General features: G+C 37.5%; 2 protein-coding genes across 3 annotated transcripts; one reads left to right on the forward strand and one right to left on the reverse strand.

Moving 5' to 3' along the window:
* Positions 1-619: 619 nt before the first annotated feature.
* Positions 620-3,400, forward strand: LOC136233444 (uncharacterized). The gene is made up of 7 exons (XM_066023101.1): positions 620-761; positions 1,121-1,492; positions 1,656-1,883; positions 2,002-2,356; positions 2,438-2,565; positions 2,713-2,848; positions 2,954-3,400. Exons 2-7 carry the CDS (start codon positions 1,149-1,151, stop codon positions 3,191-3,193), a joined length of 1,431 nt encoding a protein of 476 aa, XP_065879173.1. The 5' UTR covers positions 620-761; positions 1,121-1,148; the 3' UTR covers positions 3,194-3,400.
* A 4,696-nt stretch (positions 3,401-8,096) lies between these two features.
* LOC136232777 (ubiquinone biosynthesis O-methyltransferase, mitochondrial) lies at positions 8,097-19,940 on the reverse strand. Of its 2 annotated transcripts, XM_066022174.1 has the most exons (9): positions 19,678-19,940; positions 19,257-19,346; positions 18,508-18,586; positions 17,375-17,452; positions 16,313-16,361; positions 9,683-9,732; positions 9,392-9,541; positions 8,639-8,719; positions 8,097-8,559 (listed from the first exon to the last, which is right to left on the reverse strand). In XM_066022174.1, exons 1-9 carry the CDS (start codon positions 19,899-19,901, stop codon positions 8,452-8,454), a joined length of 909 nt encoding a protein of 302 aa, XP_065878246.1. In that variant the 5' UTR covers positions 19,902-19,940; the 3' UTR covers positions 8,097-8,451. The 2 variants fall into 2 exon arrangements, with proteins under 2 accessions (XP_065878246.1, XP_065878247.1); XM_066022175.1 differs by lacking the exon at positions 9,683-9,732 and having other exon boundaries at positions 9,392-9,492.
* Between the last annotated feature and the right edge of the window lie 649 nt (positions 19,941-20,589).

Here is a 20,589-nt window from a genome sequence, read left to right on the forward strand (position 1 = left end):
AAATTAAACCTTGTATTATCTAATTATTACACACAAACTCCAAAACAAAAACAAAAAAAATTAAATCCACCGTCTATTTCTTCTTTCACATCTCTCTTTAATATATTTTTTCCTCTCTAAACATTTCTTTCTCAAAATCTCTTATGGCGAAATATGTTTCTTAATAATTGAACAATTGAACGTATTTTTTCATCAAATATATTAACTTATATTTGCATAAACATGGTTTTACCGAAAAAAATGTTGTTTAGAATTTTAGAATTGGAGAATGAAAATCCTTATGAAAATCTTAAATCCTACGACGATAAGAAAAAGTAGATTATATTTTTTTTATTTTCTATAAACGGAAATTTTATATCTAGACGGATACGGAGACAAGAAAATAGTCCCATCCCTACCATAATTACCCCATTTACTTACAATCCTACTCATACTCTATTTACATTTCATACTTTAGCAAACTACCCAACCCTTTTGGTGGGTCCTAACGTCGTTCTCTTCCGAATCCAAATTGAGCATGGACGTGAAGTTACACGTGTCAAATTCTAAATGGAGTAAGCATCGTGGCAGGGACGGCTACGCCATTGCACGACACAACAAAGTAAGAGGCAAAGTTTCAAAAATAAAATCTACTATATATATAGTCGTCTATACGCTTTAATTTTAAATGTGAGGTTTTTCTTCCTTTCCTTCTACTCGATCTCTCCGCCCGCTAAGAAAATTAAGCTTTGGATCTCCTAATCCTCACACCCTATCAACTTGTAAGTTTCACTTTTTCCTTTTTCCTCTTCTTCATTGTATCGATCTCAGGTTTTCTTTTGAACTTTGTTTACAGCATTATTTGGATTCTTTGGATATCAACTTTTCCTTGTGCTTATCAAGTTGGATTCCTTTTGAATTAAACACTAGTAGCTCAATTATGTGAATGCTGTATCAATGAGTTCGAGTTTTTATGTGTTATTGTTGAATTTTGTTGTTTTGTGATTGTGGATTAAGCTGCAATTTCCTTTCTATTTTTGTACTTTGATTTGATATCATCTAGCTTAATTTCTGTTGAGTGTGTGTGATTGATATCTTTTATCTGATCTTGAGCTGTAAAAACTTGTCGAAATTGGATTAGGTTGGTTTGGTGCATTTGATCATTCGAGATGGGTGGAGGATTTAGAGTTCTGCATCTTGTGAAACCTTTCCTTTCTTTTCTGCCTGAAGTTCAGAGCGCTGATCGGAAGATTCCTTTCAGAGAGAAGGTCATCTATACTGTCATATCTCTCTTCATCTTCCTTGTCTGCAGTCAACTGCCGCTTTATGGCATACACTCGACGACGGGTGCTGATCCGTTTTATTGGATGCGTGTTATTCTTGCATCAAACCGAGGAACGGTCATGGAGCTCGGCATTACCCCGATTGTGACTTCTGGATTGGTGATGCAATTGTTGGCTGGGTCGAAGATCATTGAAGTGGATAACAATGTGCGTGAGGATCGTGCACTCCTGTAAGTGACTTGATTTTGTTCAGTTCCTGTTCTGGAATAGTCACTATGTAGAAGAAACTTGTTGCAAACAATGGTTATGTTGCAGTTTCTTGCTTAAATTTGCATTTTGTGTCTGATATTCGGTTAGGATTTATGTGACAAATACTTGTATCTACTTTTGCAGTAATGGAGCACAGAAACTGTTGGGCATTTTGATTGCTGTAGGTGAGGCAGTTGCCTATGTGCTATCAGGAATGTATGGAAGTGTCAGCCAACTTGGTGCCGGGAATGCAATCCTTATTATTGTCCAACTCTGTTTTGCTGGAATAATTGTTATATGCCTTGATGAGCTTCTCCAGAAAGGATACGGCCTTGGCTCTGGGATCTCTCTTTTCATAGCAACCAATATCTGGTAGATAACTCTCTTTTCTTTTACCATTTTATCTGGTCTCATCTTAACTTCTTTTCTTTAAGCGTTTGCATGTGTAGATTTTGTTGCCGCATAACTGTTTCTCTTGTTATGAATGCAGTGAAAATATCATATGGAAAGCATTTAGCCCCACAACAATTAACAGTGGTAGGGGAGCAGAATTTGAAGGTGCTGTCATTGCTTTGTTCCATTTACTCATCACAAGGAGTGATAAAGTTCGTGCACTTCGAGAGGCTTTCTACAGGCAGAATCTTCCAAATGTTACCAATTTGCTTGCCACTGTGTTGATCTTCCTTATTGTCATCTATTTCCAAGGTTTTCGTGTGGTTTTACCTGTGAGGTCAAAGAATGCCCGTGGACAACAAGGATCCTATCCAATTAAGCTTTTCTACACCTCTAATATGCCAATTATTCTACAATCTGCACTTGTTTCCAATCTCTATTTTATCTCTCAGGTATATGAGTTGCTTGTGCAATTGGTTTAATGCTTGATTTTGATGTTGATAAAAAATATAACAAGATGCATTGCTTTACAGTTGCTTTATAGGAAGTATGGTGGAAACTTCTTTGTCAATCTGCTGGGGAAATGGAAAGAATCTGAATATTCAGGTGGCCAGTATGTTCCGGTTGATGGTCTTGCTTACTATGTGACTGCACCAGCGAGGTGAAGCAACATATATAATGTCTTTGCCATTTTATATTGTACAGTATTTATTTTAGTATTTTTCGAGGTTATGCTTTTTGGTATTCATTGATTCTTTTCAATTCCCTTTGTACTTGCACTGACACCTTTAGTGATTTTTTAACGCAGTTTGGCAGATATGGCAGCCAATCCCTTCCATGCTCTGTTCTATTTGATATTTATGCTTTCTGCTTGTGCACTCTTCTCAAAAACATGGATTGAGGTTTCAGGATCCTCTGCCAGAGATGTTGCCAAACAGCTCAAGGTATGATGAGCATGTGCCCTCGTCTATGAATTACCTTAATTAATCTGTATTTTAATCAGAAAGTCCATTGTTCATATAAATGACTGATTAGAATTGGTTGTGCAGGAACAACAAATGGTGATGCCAGGGCACCGCGATTCAAACTTGCAGAAAGAATTGAACCGCTATATACCAACAGCAGCTGCGTTCGGAGGAATGTGCATTGGTGCACTTACAGTACTGGCAGATTTCATGGGAGCAATTGGGTCAGGAACTGGAATATTGCTTGCTGTTACCATTATATATCAGTATTTCGAGACATTTGAGAAGGAACGAGCAAGTGAACTTGGCTTCTTCGGCTTCTAAATCTGAATCTAAATCTAATACCCTGTTTTAGGAAATGGCAGGTGGGCACCTCCTTCATTAGTAGCAGTTTTTGTGAAAGATTTGAGGTGCCACCTTAACATATGTAGACTTAAGTAAGATGTTAGAAAGAACACCGAGCCAAATGAATGACAGTTTTGCGTAGTCCAAAATGCAACTTTTTATCCATAGGTTCTAATTTTATTTTAATGTGTTACAATTGCCATTTAAATTTTACCAAAGCAGCTGAACTGGCATTCATACTACCGCTGCAATAACCTGAAGTGGGGATGGGTTTCCAGACTATACAACTTGAGCAGTTCATCTGGAAATCTTATAAAATACTTTAAATTTTCTGCTAAAGTTCAAAAAAGGATTTTAGCTCATTTTAGGTATGATGTTGGCAATGCTTGACAAATACTTTTTAGATTTTATAAATATTAAAACCGATTGTACTTTGAAGAAAATGAAAATATATTAAATATATTAATCAAGGAGGATTAAAAATTTTAGACGTTGATCAGGTAACCAAATAGGAGGCAACCAAAAGAGGTACTCCTAACAACACTATATAAGCAACCCTATTCGTTAAACTAGGATACAATGACACCTCAATATCAAGACAGTGCTAACAGTCTTGAATCAATCTTCCAAACTTGGAAAGATCTTGCTTCTTCGAATTAAAACTGTCCACCATCACTTTAACATCCATTTCACGAATAACATTCTGCAAATTAAGCTCAAGGATCCAATATATACTGTTCCGTAGGGCCAACGTTTTCGTGATCTTGGACTCCAATAGACCCCACCAGCAGGAGCTCTTGATAGCAATGAGTCTAAGCTATCATGGTGATTTTACGGAGTGCATCAATCAACCATTTTCCACAGCATTGCAGAAAAAAGTCCCTAAAATCAACCACAACATCCGCTGGATAAGTGATCCCAACCGCCTCCCAACACTTCCTCGCATAAGGGCAATCCACAAACAAGTGCCATCCGTGATCGCAAGTGATTTCGACTTCCACTCTTCTATTCCTCAAAAACACATTCAGAGGGAGGCAAAAAGAGCGAAAATTTCATATGAAAATTTTAATTTTTGAAGGGAGCCACAAATTCCAAAGTTGGTACCACCCCTTTGAGCGCTCACTAACACGAACCCTATCCTTCAAACTTCTATAGACCGATTTAGAGCTATACTCACCATCTTTGCTAAAGCTCCATATCATCCTATCAAAATTTTAATTTTTGAAGGGAGCCAAAAATTCCAAAGCTGGTACCACCCCTTTGAGCGCTTACTAACACTAACCCTATCCTTCAAACTTCTATTGAACGATTTTAGAGCTATACTCACCATCTTTGCTAAAGCTCCATATCATCCTATCAACACAATCCGAATGGGAGAGAACTAAGTCTGAAATAATAATAATTGCCACAACATTTTCAAGGGAAAGAGAAATAAGTTTACTTCTGTCTCAAGCTTTCTCTCCGCTTTAAAATGAGTGCAGCCTATGGTGTTGTAATCATCATGATTCCCACTATGCAAAGCTTTGAAGTCATTGTCCTTCACAAGTCAAGGGTCCTTCCATATTCAGATAGTTTCACCATTACCAACACGACATTGCATACCAAGATTGAACACGTCTATTGAATGCTAGACGCACCTCTAAGCAAAACTAGAATTTGTGCCCAATTCAGAGAAAAAGAAATCATTCTTAGAAAAAATATTTAGCTTTGAACATACGACTAACTAATGTGCACCTTACAAATGAAGTTACAGGAAGAGAAAGATTAAAGTGATGGAAATCCCTAAACTTTAACCCTCCATGGTTCTTTTTGTAACACAATCTTCCCGAGTCAAACTAGTGAATATTTCTTTGGCCATCTCCTTTCATACCCCACCAACAATAATTCATCATGTGTTAGAGCTCATCATAAATAATGCGGGGAATGAGAAAAGTAGACATACAAAATGTCGGTAAAGCTTGCTCTACAGATTTAATAAGCACATTCTTGTCATCATTAAATAGAAACTTGATACCCCAACTGATAAATCTCCTACGCAATCTATCTTTAAGAAAGCCAAAGATTGCACGCTTACTCCGGCCTATCAAAGAAGGAAGGCTCAAATAGCGCCCCGTACCAAAGCGGACGAAACATTCAACACAGCAATATGCAAATCATAATGAACAATAGAACGAAAAAAGTTACCCAATTTGTTCAAATAGACATCATTACCCAAAGCCTCATATTTTGCAAAATATCAACAACCACCCTATGCTTTGCTACCGAAGCATTAAAGAACAGAAAGTTGTCATCAGCAAAAGGATGATGAAACACGGTAGGGTCACCCCTGTAGATACAACAACCATGTAGCAAACCGAAATTCTTTGCTTGATAAACCAGTTGGAAAAGCACCTTAAGGAAGAGAATAAAAAGATAGCGAGACAAAGGATTCCCTTGACGAAGCCTTCTTCTAGGATTAATAAGCCCCATCAAATCACCATTCACATTGGCCTTATAAGAGATGTCATACAAAGCATGATCCAGTTCACCCATATATTGTGAAAACCCATTTTCTGCATAACAAGTTTTAAAAAACTTCAATCCACTTTGTCATAAACTTTAGTGATATCAATCTTTAACGCCATATTTCCAGATTTTCCCCTATTTTTACGCTTCGTATAGTGCAAGAAATCAAAAGCAATCAGAACATTATCACTGATAGACCTACTAGGTATAAACAGAGACCGACTCTTAGAAATAACATCAAAGACCCCTTACTTCAAACAGTTAGCCAATACCTTAGCAACAAGCTTATACAAAAACATTACACAATGAAATAGTCCAGAGACCTTTCATATTATCATGATTATCATATTTTGGAATTAACACAATAATAGAGTCATTCATATTAGCTGGGAATTCGTATATTCAACCATCTAGAGCAAGCCTGAAAAATATCTTGCCCTAACACATCCAAAAATGCTGATAGAAACCAGGATTTAGGACATCCGGCTCAGAGATTTATCCTCTAGCACATTGAAACACCTTGTTTATTTGTGGGGCAATCAAATTGTAATTCATATCCTTAGTAACCAGTGTATACAAACATTAACAGATTCATAACTAGTTATAGAAGACGGGGCAAAAAGATTATAAAAATAACCTTTGACATGATGTTCAATACTAGTAGGATTATCAATAATAAAACCATGACAGCTAAACTTTTATTTTGTCAATTTTAGAGGTCATTTTAACTATCCAATGCAATATCAGATTATCTAGCTGGAGAATTATAACTTCGGATAAACAATTGTGAGATCTGCCCCTTGTAATTACCAAAAATTTAATTATTTCACTTTAACATAAAATTACTTTTTGGGTAGATGAAGAACTAAATAAAATTTCTGGAATCAATTTTTTTGTTTGTGTTTGTTTTCTTTCAAAGTCATGCTTAGGGTCAATTGCACCTTACATCGAGTCAAAGGTTGTTAATGGGATAAGAATTTGCATCCCTGCTGGGAATCCATCCCAACGGACACAAATATTCTCCTAAAAGATTTCCTTACAAGAAGATAAATGATTTTTTTTTGGCTTAAATACTAGCTCCCTGAACTTGTCTAAAATAGTAGATTGGCTCCCTGAACTTTGTAAGCGTCCCACCAACTCCTTAAACTTGCTTATTTCGTATCACTAGCTCCCTAAACTTGTTCATAAAAATAGATTAGCGCTCTCAACTTTGCAAGTGTCTCACCAACTCCCTAAACTTGTTTATTTAGTAACAACTAAATACAAAAACTTATTAAACCTAAATTCTAAAAATACGTCTTCATCTATTCGAGAGGTAATTTTTCGATTCTCCTACCTTTCAACCTATTATAAAAGTTAGTGTTGCAGGTTTGAGATATCGAATGGATGAGGATCAGAAGTTAGTATTATGGTTTTTGTATTTAGTTGTTACAGAACAAGCAAGTTTGGGGAGTTAGTGAGACACTTGCATAGTTTAGGGAGCTAATCTACTTTTATGGATAAGTTCAGAGAGCAGGTGATACGAAATAAGCAAGTTCAGAGAGTTGGTGAGACATTTGCAAAGTTCAGGAAGTCAATCTACTATTTTGGACAACTTCAGGTTCAAGGAGCTGGTGATGTATTAGGTTTTTTTTTTTTTTTTTTGTATTCCTAAGCTTGTGATGGAGACCATAATGAAAAATATCCTCCCTGACCCTGTGGGAGTTCTCATCCTTGCCTTAATGTTGCCAGCTAAGAACAATTTTATCCTAACGTTAACAATCAAAAGTAATTTTACTCGTAACATTAACAACTTGAGTCACTTTGAGAAATAATATTCATTAAACAGTATCTCCTCAATAATAAATCTTGCCATCTCCATATTCATGACATCTCTATTGTATATGTACATCATCTTACCACTTATTAGTAACAGATCACAACACGTGAAAAAAATTAAAAAATTATAATGTATTCTATGCTAGTTTGGACAAAAAAAAAATCCAAATATTTTATAAAATTGAAGAATACTAATCAATAATTTTATTATGAAATTACAAAAACTTTAAAAAAAACTAATTTATATGCAACTAATACAGAATACAGGAACAAATTATCTAATATTAACTCAACTTGCAAACTTTAAGAATAAAATTAATTATCTATATTTTTGAAGATATCAAAAATTAACTCAACTTACAAACTTTAAGAATAAAATTGCTCTCTTTCAAAAAAAAAAAAAAAAAAAAGTTACTCTTAGTTAGCAATATTAAAGAGTCAAATTACATTTTAAACATTAAGAATAAAATTGTTATTCAATATCAATGTTAGAAGTATTTTTTGCACTTTATGCATATACATAATCTAATTATAACATATCATTTGTATTTAATTAAAATATTAAATTATTATAATTATATTTTATTAATTTAATGTTTTATTTTATACAACTTAATTTTTAATTAATACTTAAAATAAAAATATAAAACAACAAAGTCCCACAGTATTGGGAACTGAAAGATTTTTTCTCAATCCATATTACGGATACGGAAGAACCATTCCCCGTTCCTGTCCACCGTTCAGTTTACATTGCAACCCTGATGGCGTCCTATGGCTCTGTAGCAGGCTATCTTTTCTTTCTATAAGCTTGAACTTGTGAAATTTTAGCACCCACTCACCCAAAATTATCATAGCAGGACAAAACATTTGAGCATAACTTTCCATTTTAAGGACAAAAAACTTGTACACAAGTGTTAATGGCCGTTTTTGGTACCAAAGGCGATGTAGTTAACACTAACATCATCTGATAGAGACCATAGTCCAGTCAAAGGGTTATACACAAACCCAGCCATTTCTTTAACCTGGAAATAATGAATACAGACCGAAATTAATAAACCGAAGTAGAGATACAGAACTAGATAAGGGGGGAAAATGTCTCACATCAATGGATGCACGCTTTAGGATCAGAACCAGCTCTTCTGGAGTGATAAAACTTGACCATTCATGTGTACCCTTTGGAAGCTGTATGATATCTATTATCAGCACTCCTCTACTATTCAGTCTTACATCAAATGCATGCAAATGAAGAGTAACAGGCCCTCAAAATTAACACAAAAGCATTGTAATCCACGACACTTTCATGAAACTTGGGTATTGATAACCTCTGGTATAGATTTTTGTTTCCCCTAGAAAAAGAATACGGAAGCGAAAATTGAAGCGTGGAAACTATCATATAATTCCAAGGTGCACGTTTCTGAAGGTTTATGTTTTATACATCTTCATGTCAAAATTCATTCTGATGCATTTTCTAAGGCATGCATGTTTTTAAAAATATTCAGTTCAAGTTAGGTTAATTAGTAATGCATGTCATAATAATCGCGTTCAAGTCAAACTAAATATGAAGCGATAAGGACCAAAAAAAAATTTGAAAACTGTGTCAAAATTTTGAGACAAGCAAATAAGAAACATGAATGAGTATTGGTAATTCAATTTGAGAATAGCAAATTAAGAGGAAGACTGGAGTAGACGTCAAGATATTCAGGAGAGTTTAAAACAACTAGGTAATCATGTGCTCTAAAAGACTAAAACCACATCAGATATAATAACATAAAAGATTTATAGATGAGTCTAAAACCTAAATATATATATATATATATAGGTATAAAATTGTAGAATCAAATGAAGCATTCATACCCATTGAAGAAGATACTCTGCTACAACAATGGTAGTTGCAAATGCTCTCATGGATCGATTGATGGTTGAAACTACTGTAGCTCCACCAGAATGAGTTAGTGCTGCCAGAGACTTGCAAAATTCAGCAGGATTCGCTACATGCTCAATCACCTTACATGGAAAGTTTTGAATTTATAAATAAATCTAATGCACTCTAAATCAAGGATAAAGTTATACAGCAATCGCTCATTGCAAATTTCACAATTATTAATGCACAATCGTACACACAAATAAAAGAGAGAGAGAGAGCACCTCTAATGAAATCACAGCATCAAACTTCCTCTGCTCCTCAACTAGCTTTTCTGTCCATAAAATTGCATCCAACTATGCTTATTTTCGAGCATATTTTTTTTTATCACACAGATAAATAAGAGTTCCAAATATCCAAGAAGCACGAACACAGGGAGGCAAAATATAGATTATTTCAAGATAAATGTCAGGTTAGTGACCTGAGAGTGAGGGATTTGAGAATAGGAAGAGATAGGGGAGATTGAGAGAGAGAGAGAGAGGAGAAGAAATTAGAGGGAATAATTCTGATATTTCATTCATGATAATGACCATGGCCATGAGCTCAGCTCTAAATAGAGTGAGTACAGACAGGTACAAGGGACAGCTGTGGTAGTACATAGCTGTATAACAACCTAGCTTACAAACAAAATAGAATAACAAATTCTCTAGGGATTCACATAACCCTAAACGGCTACAATCCACCTAATGCAGCTAAAAAAAGGAATACATATAATGAACAAACAAACAGAATAACTAAATAACAGATAACTGACTTGAATGGCAAATAACCAATTCAACCCTTCTTATTCTTTCTCTGATATTAACAATACCTCCCCCTTCAGCATATTCTTGACCCCAAGAATGAATGAAGGCGGAGAAATGAGCAGCTAAATGGTCTTCATCTTCCCAAGTGGCATCCAGCGAGGACATTCCTTCCCACAAAATCAAGAGTTGGTGCACCGATTTACCATTAACAAGAACATATCATGTATTGATGACTTTCAGAGGGGTAGTAGCTATTAGGCCATCCTCAATAGGGGGCAGTGTAGTCAAGGGTGTCTGTAGGGGGTCTGGTGATTTTCTGGGTTGGTTTGATTTGTTTTGACTAACTTAGCCAAGGTGGCCGGAGTCTGATGCATTTTGTCTTCCAAGGGCACCTCATCTTCCCAACTTGTCACTCCCTAACCTTACCATGTCAACAGAAACACCCCTGCCTATGGCACTCACCAGACCAGAGGCATTCTGGGAAGTGGACCACAAGGTTCAGCCATGGATGAGCCTTTCTCTACTCAAAAGCCACCCTACTTCAACAAACTACTCCCTAAGTGTGAGCTTCCCTCCTTTAATGGAGCAGAAGTTGAGAACTGGATCAGCAAATGCACAAAATACTTCCAGTTATTCAAAGTAGTGGAAGAAAAGAAGGTGGAACTTGCTGGCTTGGCTTGTATATGCAAGGCAGGACTGAACGTTGGTTCAAGAACTAGATCCCTTCTCATCAAGGAATCACATGGGACAGGTTCATTGAGAGGAGCGCTTTCAGGACACTGAAGTCACAGAAGTGGTGGAGCAACTATTCCAGCTGAGGCAGAATACTACGGTAGCATATTACCAGGACAAGTTTGAAGAACTTAAGTTGAAATTGGAGAAAGAGCATCCTGAGTTGACAGAATCCTTTTTCATGAAGAGCTTTGTAGCAGGGCTCAAATCTGCAGTAAGAACACATGAGCCCAAAGAAGTTTACACTGCCATTAAGCAAGCTAAATACCAAGAAAATCATCTAAAGGATATCTTGGAGGTTGTCAAACCCAAACCTAGCTTCAGGCCACCTGTTCCTAGTAAACCCTGGTCAACTTCTAGCCTTCAAACCACCAAACCTAACCCCACTTCAGCAACACTCACTAAACCCAGTGAGCCCAAAACCACTACCCAGTTTACTAATCAAAAAAGGGTTCCAGGGGCTTGTTGGAAGTGTGGTGACAGATATCACCCTGGGCACCAATGCAAGAAACTTCTTGCCCTGACCATGCTATGGATGGAGGCTTGACTGACAATACAATGAAGCTTAAAGGTACTCTAAACCAAAAACCTATAATGATTCTCATTGATAGTGGTAGTACCCATAGTTTTTTGGATGCTAGAATTGCTAAGGAAGTCAGGGTGCCCTTAGTGGAGATAAAACCTGTGCCTGTCACTGTAGCTGATGCAGACAACTTATAGTGACCTCAAAATGCAATAGTTGTGGGTGGACTATGCAGAATGCTAAGTTCAATTTCACCCTGAGAGTGCTAGACCTAGGAGATTATGACATGATCCTAGGAGTTGACTGGATGAGAAGTCACACACCTGAAAATAGACTTTTGGTGCATAAGGAGGGAAAACAGGTTGAGCTGAAAGGGATGAAGGAGGAAATGACTTTGAAAATGATGACTGTAAAGTCAGTGAACAAATTGATGACTAGGGGATGGAAGGGAATCCCCTCTAGATTGTTTCTTATGTTGACCAAAAGTGACCAAGAGCCAGAAACAAATCATGTAGGAACCCTTGGCAATCAAACACAAATCCCTATTCCCATTCAGACCCTAATGACTCAAAATGACCACCTATTTCAACCACCAGTCACCTTACCACCTCAGAGAACCTATGACCATACCATACCCTTAAAAATGCCACAAAACCAATTAACATAAGACCCTACAGGTATTCTCATCACTAGAAGAACAAGATGGAAAGATTATATGCTAGACAGTGGAGTGATAAGGCCTAGCAACAGCCCTTATGCCTCCCCAGTTCTTTTGGTGAAGAAGAAAGATGGGAGTCGGAGATTCTGTGTGGACTTTAGAGAGTTGAATAAATCTACTGTTAAAGACAAATTTCCTATTCCTGTTATTCAGAATCTGATTGATGAATTACAAGGGGCAACCATCTTCTCCAAGATTGATCTTAGAGCTGGGTATCACCAAATACGGATGAAGGAAGAAGACATCTATAAAATAGCCTTTCGTACCCTTTCTGGGCACTATGGGTTTGTAGTGATGCCTTTTGGCCTCACTAATGCCCCTGCTACTTTCCAATCCCTCATGAATTCCATTTTTAAGCCTTACCCATCTTGAACATTTGACCCTTGTGTTCAACTTACTAACTCAGCATCAGTTGTATGCTAAAGCTTCCAAGTGTGAATTTGGGGTGCAACAGATTGCATACTTGGGACACATTATCTCAAAGGAAGGAGTAGCAATGGATCCAGAAAAGATCTCAGCAATGGTGGACTGGCCTCTTCCTTCTACCCTAAAAGGATTAAGGGGTTTCCTGGGCTTAACAGGGTACTATAGAAGGTTTGTAAAGGGATATGGAGTAGTAAGCAGGCCTCTGACAGACTTGCTTAAGGACCAATTCAAATGGGAACCAGAAGCTACTGAGGCCTTCAATCATCTCAAACAGCTCATGACACAGGTCCCTGTGCTAGCCTTACCAGACTTCACCAGACCATTCATCCTTGAATGTGATGCCAGTGGCACAGGCATAGGAGCAGTGTTGATGCAACAACAAAGGCCTATATGCTATCTGTCTAAATCCCTATGTCCTCGAAATCAGAAACTTTCAGCATATGAAAGGGAGCTCCTAGCTATTGTGCAAGCAGTGACAACCTGGAGACCCTACTTGGAAAACACTCCTTTAGTGATCAAGAACTTACTAGAACAGAGGCTACTTCAACATAAAGGAATTTCTAAGCTCTTGGGTCTGGACTATTCCATACAGTATAAGAAGGGAATAGAGAACAAGGTGGCGGATGCCCTGTCCAGGAAAAATGAACCCAGAGAATCTCAGGCCTTGGCTCTCTCCATGGTGGTTCCAACCTAGTTAAATGAAGTACATGAGACTTATCAACATGACCCAGAGGCAACTAAACTGGTGCAACAACATGCCATCCAGACAGATCCTAATGGAAATTATTCCTATGTTAATGGGTCTTGTATTACAAAGGAAGAATCTACATTGGTAACCAATCCCAATTAAGGGAAAAGTTGGTTCAAATTTGTCACAGTTCCCCTATGGGAGGCCATTCAAGCATTAAGGGCACACTGACCAGGCTCTAGCAACATTTCTACTGGCCTAAAATGTCAGAAACTGTCACAGCTTGGGTAATAGCTTGTGACACTTGCTTTCGCTGCAAAGCTGATCATGCCCCTTATCCAAGCTTGCTTCAGCCTTTGCCTGTGCCAGACTCTGCTTGGAGAGACATAGCACTCGACTTCATTGAAGGCTTACCCAAGTCCACTGGTTTTGACTCAATTCTAGTGGTGGTGGACAGATTTATTAAGTCAGGACACTTCATTCCCTTGACTCATCCTTTCTTTGCAGCAACAGTTGCTAAGGCTTTCCTGCAGCATATCTTCAAGCTACATGGCATGCCAAGAACTATAGTTTCAGACAGAGACAAAATCTTTACTGGCTTGTTCTGGAGGGAGTTGATGAAACTATTAGGCACATAGTTGCTCTATAGCAGTGCTTACCATCCTCAGATTGATGGTTAGACTGAGAGGCTCAACCAGTGTTTGGAAGGCTACCTCAGAAGTATGTGTTTTTTGGTTCCAAAGAAGTGGGCTCAGTGGATAAGTTTGGCTGAGTATTGGTACAATTGTACCTACCACAGCTCCTTAAAGATGACCCCTATGAAGCACTTTATGGGGTCAAGCCACAACTACCTATTCTTCACCCACAACCCTACTTATTCTTCAGCCACAACCCTCCACAGTAGCTGTTGTGGACGATGTCCCAAGAGATGAACTTGGCCTTGAAGGAATGCCTCACTCAAGCAAATGAAGCAATATGCAAATAGGCACAGGTCAGATAGGGAATTCAAGGTGGGAGATTGGATGTACTTAAAACTGCAGCCTTACCGACAGACTTCAATTGCAGTCAGGAGTTCTCAAAAACTTTCAGCAAAATTCTATGGGCCTTTTAAAGTCATAGCCGAGGTGGGAAAAGTTGCTTACAAACTCCATCGTCCCCTCTCTTGCAAGGTTCATCCTGTGTTCCATGTCTCTCTATTAAAGAAGAAACTGGACCCCCTACAGGCACCCTTGACTACACTGCCCCGTATTGAGGATGGCCTAATAGCTACTACCCCTCTGAAAGTCATCAATACACGATATGTTCTTGTTAATGGTAAATCAGTGCACCAACTCTTGATTTTGTGGGAAGGAATGTCTTGACTGGATGCCACTTGGGAAGATGAAGACCATTTAGCAACTCAGTTCCCAGCTTTCATTCATTCTTGGGGTCAAGAATGTGCTAAAGGGGATGTATTGTCACATATCAGAGAAAGAATAAGAAGAAGGATTGAATCGGTTATTTGGCATTCAAGTTAGTTATCTGGTATTTAGTTATTCTATTTGTTTGCTGATTATATGTGTTCCTTAATTAGCTACATTAGGTGGATTATAGCCGTTTAGGGTTATGTGAATCCCTAGAGAATTTGTTATGCTATTGATTCTGCTCCAAACGCAGATTGTTAATCTGTGTTGTGTGCAGCCTGCATCTCTACAAGTTGGGCCTGCATTTTCTCCATCTTCTCTGCAGAAACCTCAAACTTGTTATTGAACTGCTCAGTTAAATGCCGTAACTGTTGCTCGAGAGCTTCCATGGTTGCTTGGGCTCGTCTGGCTGCTGCTCGAGTTCTTCTTTTAACGAAGTTGTTGACCATAAACGTTGGCTAAAGGAAAGGAATCTCTGGTTAGTGACATGAGAGTGAGGGATTTGAGAATAGGAAGAAATAGGGAAGAGATAGGGGAGGTTGAGAGAGAGAGAAGAAATTAGAGGGAATAATTCTCATATTGCATTCATGATAATGACCATGGCATGAGCTCAGCTCTAAATAGGTACAGACAGGTAGTGAGCTCCTTCAACTGGAGTTCTAAAGCTTCCATGGCTGCTTGAGCTCATTTTGCTGCTCTGGTTTTAGCGTTTACCACACAAGTTGGCCGGAGAAACGAGTATCTCTGATACCAATGTCAGGATTAATGGTTCAGATGTAGAGAATCAGTTTAGAATTTAGAAAGAGAGAAGGAGAAGAGAGAAAGAGAGAATACAGAATAAGAGAGAAAGTAGAAGGAATTAGAAATAATATTCTTCATTGATGCCTAGCCTCTCAAAAGGCATGACCCATATAAAGCAGTGTAGTACAATGATGAGGGTACAACTGGTATGACAGCTAGCCTAACTTTTATGAATACATCCAAAATAGCAAAAGCAATCATCTAATAATGCATAACAAACTCAAATGCAAGAGAACAACACAACCCTAGGCCACTAAAAGGCATAAAGGACCTAGCTAACTGGTTAATAACCATTTTAGTCCTTCTTCTTCCTATTGTAAGTGACATAAAGCAACCTACTTAGTCATATCATATGATCATATCATATCCTTAAGGAGCTACAAATTGAATAGCCCCTCCTTGCAAAAAAGTATGGAACTAAATCACCACAAGGAAATTCTAAGAAATCTATGCTATATATTAACTACAAATGCAGCTTCCATCCACATAAAGTAATGGATAAAGATAATCACAAATCCAATCTGAGGACTCCAAGAAGAAACACAGTTCCAGAAGGATCACAAGATGCAACATGTAGAGATAGGTCAAATGAAAAAAAAAATGCAGTATGTGGTGCATGTTAGTTTGATCTCTCTAAAGCAAACTCAATACTCACGAGAAGCAAAGGAGATTAGAATAGTTAGTCTCCATGTTAACATTTTTGTTCAGTGTACTGATTAAGCAAATATACAAGATCAAATGACATTTTAAACTTATAATAGGAACAAGAGACTAGAAATTTTGACATACGCAATAGATGAAAGAAATTGTGATGTACCAGCTGTTGTGCAATGGTATTCAATTGCTGATGTGGATGGGTCCAAATCCTGAAGCAAATAGATAAGAGTTCATCAATTTCCAAGTCAAATCTAAAACAGGACCTGAAGTTACAAACAACATTTACCATACACTTAAAACTTCTATCGTTAGCCTGCTTGACAGCATAATTTATTTGAAGTAAATAAATGGAATGGCAAACTTGGACTTCAGAAATGATTAGCAGAACTGATAATTCATCATTTTATGACTAGAATTACCAAATGCTGTTCCAGAAATTGCTCTAATGTCTGTCTAGGATGTGTTCAGAGCATAGCTGTTAAAGGCGCAATGCACACTGAAGCCCTAGGGGGTCTTGGAGCCTAGGTGCAAGGCTCAGACGTGCGTCTGATGAACAAAAGGCGCAGAAAATGAAAAAAATAAATAGATACAAAATCCAATTATCAATATTTGATACTAATGTCACTAATACTCTATTAGTAGTTAAGGCACAGGTTATGATGAACCAAAAAACACACTTATAATCACACAAACAAAACAAAGCCACATAAAAACATAATATTAAAAGTCAAAAACACCAAGTCAACAGAGACTACGATACTAGAAATGCAGCAGACCTCTGCTGGTTTCTTGCATCGCACTGTAGAAGGAGATCCTCTCCTTTACGTTTCTTCTTATTCTTTTTTACTAATCTTATTCTTTTTTACTAATCAACCTTTTATTTAATGAGAGAAGTACAGAAAAATTAAAAACCTAATCATTAATCACAACGAAGAAGAGGTGCACCTGAGAAGCCCAGGCAAGAGACTTTTATGTAGAGCCTTGCCTAGGACTTATTAGGCGCAGGACCTTGAGCCTTGCCTGAGGCGCACCTTTAACAACTATGGTTCAGATCCACATTGAGCAGTACAGATGCTAATTAAGCAAGACCCAATTATTTTATTAAGAGAATAATTTCCAAAAAAGAAAAGATAATCTTTTAGAGGTAAGTGATGTAAGCTTAATAAGAACAGTCAATCAGTCATGCAGATTCAAGTAAATTTAACATGTAAAATAATCATACAGCATGGAGACGTGCAATCTTGATATTTTTCTCCACGGCATCAACTCCTGTTACAGTTGCTCCCATTCTAGCTAACGGCTGAAAAAGCAAAACAAGAAAATGAGAAAAAGGATATGTATGACTTGGAAGTAACACATACTTATTTGATACTTTTAGGAACCGCGTTTCTGAAGCTGAAACTGAGACCCTAAATTTCAGAGTTGATTGGGATTCCCCGAACCATTTTGGGACTAAGGCTTTGTGGTCGTTGTTGTTGTTGTATTGGGATTTGATGAAAGTGAAAGAAAGAGAAATTCGAAAGAAAGAAAAAGAGAGGCAGTGACAAACAGGATTCTGTTATTAATCTTCATATACCACCATTTTCAGGAAAATGCTAACTTTTATTTGGCTAGGGTCAAAACTTATTATCAGAATATAAGTTAAAGAATACTTTAATCACAGCCTTTGGACTCAACTATTTGAGCTCATCTAACTAATTGATTTAGCTCAAGCTAAACCTCTGAAGTTACTGACTCTTGGAAGTCTGAATGTATATCAGCATAAATTGACTAGTCAAAAACTTACTGCATGCACCCAGAAGTTCACATAAATAATAACAATTATCAATTCTCAAGCTAGTGAAAGATACATTTTGAAACATTTTATAAGCATTTTTCAATGATACAAATATGCTATGCTGTCGGGTTAATCTTGCTGGACCAACCTTTATAGAGTACCATTGGCAGATCAGATCTTACACCAAATCACAATTTAATAATATTAGAAGTAATTCGAGTTGAAGAGGCAAAACAAGTGTCAACTATGTTGGGATAATCAAGCAATGGTTTATAATTTGAGAATGAAATATGGCCCGGGCCGATGGTATCTTCAAGTTTGGAAAATATAGCAAAAAGAAAATGAAGATGAAGGATCACCAAACATTTTTTTAGGAATAAAGGTAGTTATTTCTGATGTTTCAAATTATTAGGTGTTCAAGTGAGTGTATCTTGCTAGAGAATTGCATCATTCGTTCGTTACTTATGAAACAGTACAAAAGATCACGCATCCAGCATATGAAATCCTTATAATAAATTAAAAGGCTGGCTGCGGTGCGGAATGTAGAAAATGCAAGAATTGCCTGAAAAATTGCATACCTCGGAAAGAATTCCACCTCCACAACCAACATCGGCGATTGTAAGTCCTTCAAAAGGCCTAGCCCAGTTTGGATCCTTCCTGAAAACGATAAAAAAAATTAATTACTATCCATGGATGAGGATATGTTGATGAAACTGAGACAACCAGCATCCAGCACAAGCCCCAGGATTCATATTAAGTTTTACAAACACAGAAGCTGAATATTCTACCAAAAGATGCAATGTTGACAAGTATAGTTTTTCCTCGGACTGGTGTGGACAAATTATAGATACAGCTGATAATTGATAGTTATAAAAATTTGTAATAAGATGGATTTTAGATATAGGTTTATGAAAATAGGATATTATCCAAAAACCAAGCAAGGTGCTGGTAACAAATATGCAGTAGGGATACTGTGCATAGAACAGTTCAAAGCTTCAACAGCTGAAAGATGAATAATATGAGTTGATAGGAAACAGGATGCAGCGCACCAAGTTAGCAATAGTTATGCATAGATGCATAATTGTTTCGTGAATTTTGGATTCTGTGAACTGAAGATATTTTAAGAAAAAGTTCATCAAAAGTTGCTAAACATCTTTTGAAACCCAAACTAAACAGAACTAAAAACCTCAAATCCGTGATAGGAAAACATGCAATAGTTACAAGAAGTACAGTAGGCAAACCACTAAGTAAAGAGAGAGAGAGAGAGAGAGAGAGAGAGAGAGGGAGAGAGGGAGGGAGGGAGTAAAAAATATAAAAACTGACTTGCCTGAAATGTCGACAAAGCGTGGAGCGAATGAAAGCAAGTCTTGTAGGATTCATAGCATGCAATGGCTTAAATGGTCCTTCAGAATCCCACCTGATCATAAGTAAAAAATTAACTAAAACTTGTCTCTGCCTCAACTTGCATTCTTTAATCTGTGATTTGATAGTAAACTTCGAAACATAGGGTCAAAAAATTTCCTTCATCTCCTTTCAGCTATCCTTTATTTGGATAATAACTTAGAATGCCGAATGCAATAAGTAAATAATTATTAAGGCTCAATTGCTAATTATAACAAAAGAATTTAGCAACATTGGATGTTCATTTGAGTCGGAGAAGATCAACTAAAAATAACACGAAAAAAGAAGACAATAATAACGTAGAATTACTGATTTGGCAATGAAATTGAAAAATGAAGCAAACTAACCAAGTGTCAGCGATGGCCGAAAATTTAGCAATCTCGAGGTCGTTCAAAGAAGACGCTATAGGGGGGATTTTGTCAGCACTCTTGCCATTCTCAGGTGGTCGAGGAGCCGAAATTGGCTGGTGAGACAGAAGTCTTCTGGCAGCATTGAGAAATAGAAGGTTAGGGTTTGCTGTGATTTCAGGAACTCGAATTGCTCCAAGTTTGGTAAGCAGCTTCGATGCCATGGCTGTCTGTGCTCGTAGCCAACCGCAAAATGTATTAAGCTACCGCCTGTTGACAAAGAAGAAAACCATGAATTTGGGCCCTGAGTTTTAAACCACATCAAAATTTTCGGCCCATGTTTTAAATTTTGAGTTTTAGTTAGGGAAAATTTACATAAAAAAAATATTTATAATTATATCAAGAGCTTTGGTTCTTGGATGCTTGCCAAAAGGACAACAAGGAGGAAGCCACGTGCTAAAGCTAATACTAGTCACTCTCCGGATATCAATAGTAGGATGACTTCTCTCCAGATTGCCCCGAGATCAGGGTCAAACCTCCGGATACCAAGAAGGGCAAAGAGGTGGGTGTGGATGTAACTTCTGGCTCCGGGTCAAGATTTGAGATTCTGCCTATGGAGGAAGGACAGATCTCGAATCCTCCTGAGGAGCAGTTTGAATTGAGCAGGCCAGGTCTGGTTTCTTCTGAGCCGGGTTCAAATCTGGATAACTCTATTAACCCTCTCTTTGTTGCTAATGTTGAGTCCAAAGGGAGTTCACAGCCCCTTCTCCCTGCAAGGAATGACTTGAGTATTGAGATTGGTAATCTGAATCCTCTTGCTGATGTTCCTATTGGAAAAACTTTAGGAGTGATGAAGTCAAATATTAAGAAACCCAAAGCAAAGCCTAAAAAGAACCCTGGTAGGTTGGATTC

This window comes from Euphorbia lathyris, chromosome 6, assembly GCF_963576675.1.
Source record: "Euphorbia lathyris chromosome 6, ddEupLath1.1, whole genome shotgun sequence".
In the NCBI taxonomy this organism is placed as follows: domain Eukaryota; kingdom Viridiplantae; phylum Streptophyta; class Magnoliopsida; order Malpighiales; family Euphorbiaceae; genus Euphorbia; species Euphorbia lathyris.

Coding starts and splice junctions, on each gene's coding strand:
- LOC136232777 (XM_066022174.1), bottom strand. CDS start 19,901: ATGGCATCGAAGCTGCTTACCAAACTTGGAGCAATTCGAGTTCCTGAA. Junction 18,587..19,256: donor ACGCTTTGTCGACATTTCAG/GCAAGTCAGTTT, acceptor TATCGTTTTCAG/GAAGGATCCAAACTGGGCTA. Junction 9,733..16,312: donor ATACCATTGCACAACAGCTG/GTACATCACAAT, acceptor TTTTATGGACAG/AAAAGCTAGTTGAGGAGCAG.
- LOC136233444 (XM_066023101.1), top strand. CDS start 1,149: ATGGGTGGAGGATTTAGAGTTCTGCATCTTGTGAAACCTTTCCTTTCT. Junction 1,884..2,001: donor TTCATAGCAACCAATATCTG/GTAGATAACTCT, acceptor TTATGAATGCAG/TGAAAATATCATATGGAAAG. Junction 2,357..2,437: donor ATCTCTATTTTATCTCTCAG/GTATATGAGTTG, acceptor ATTGCTTTACAG/TTGCTTTATAGGAAGTATGG.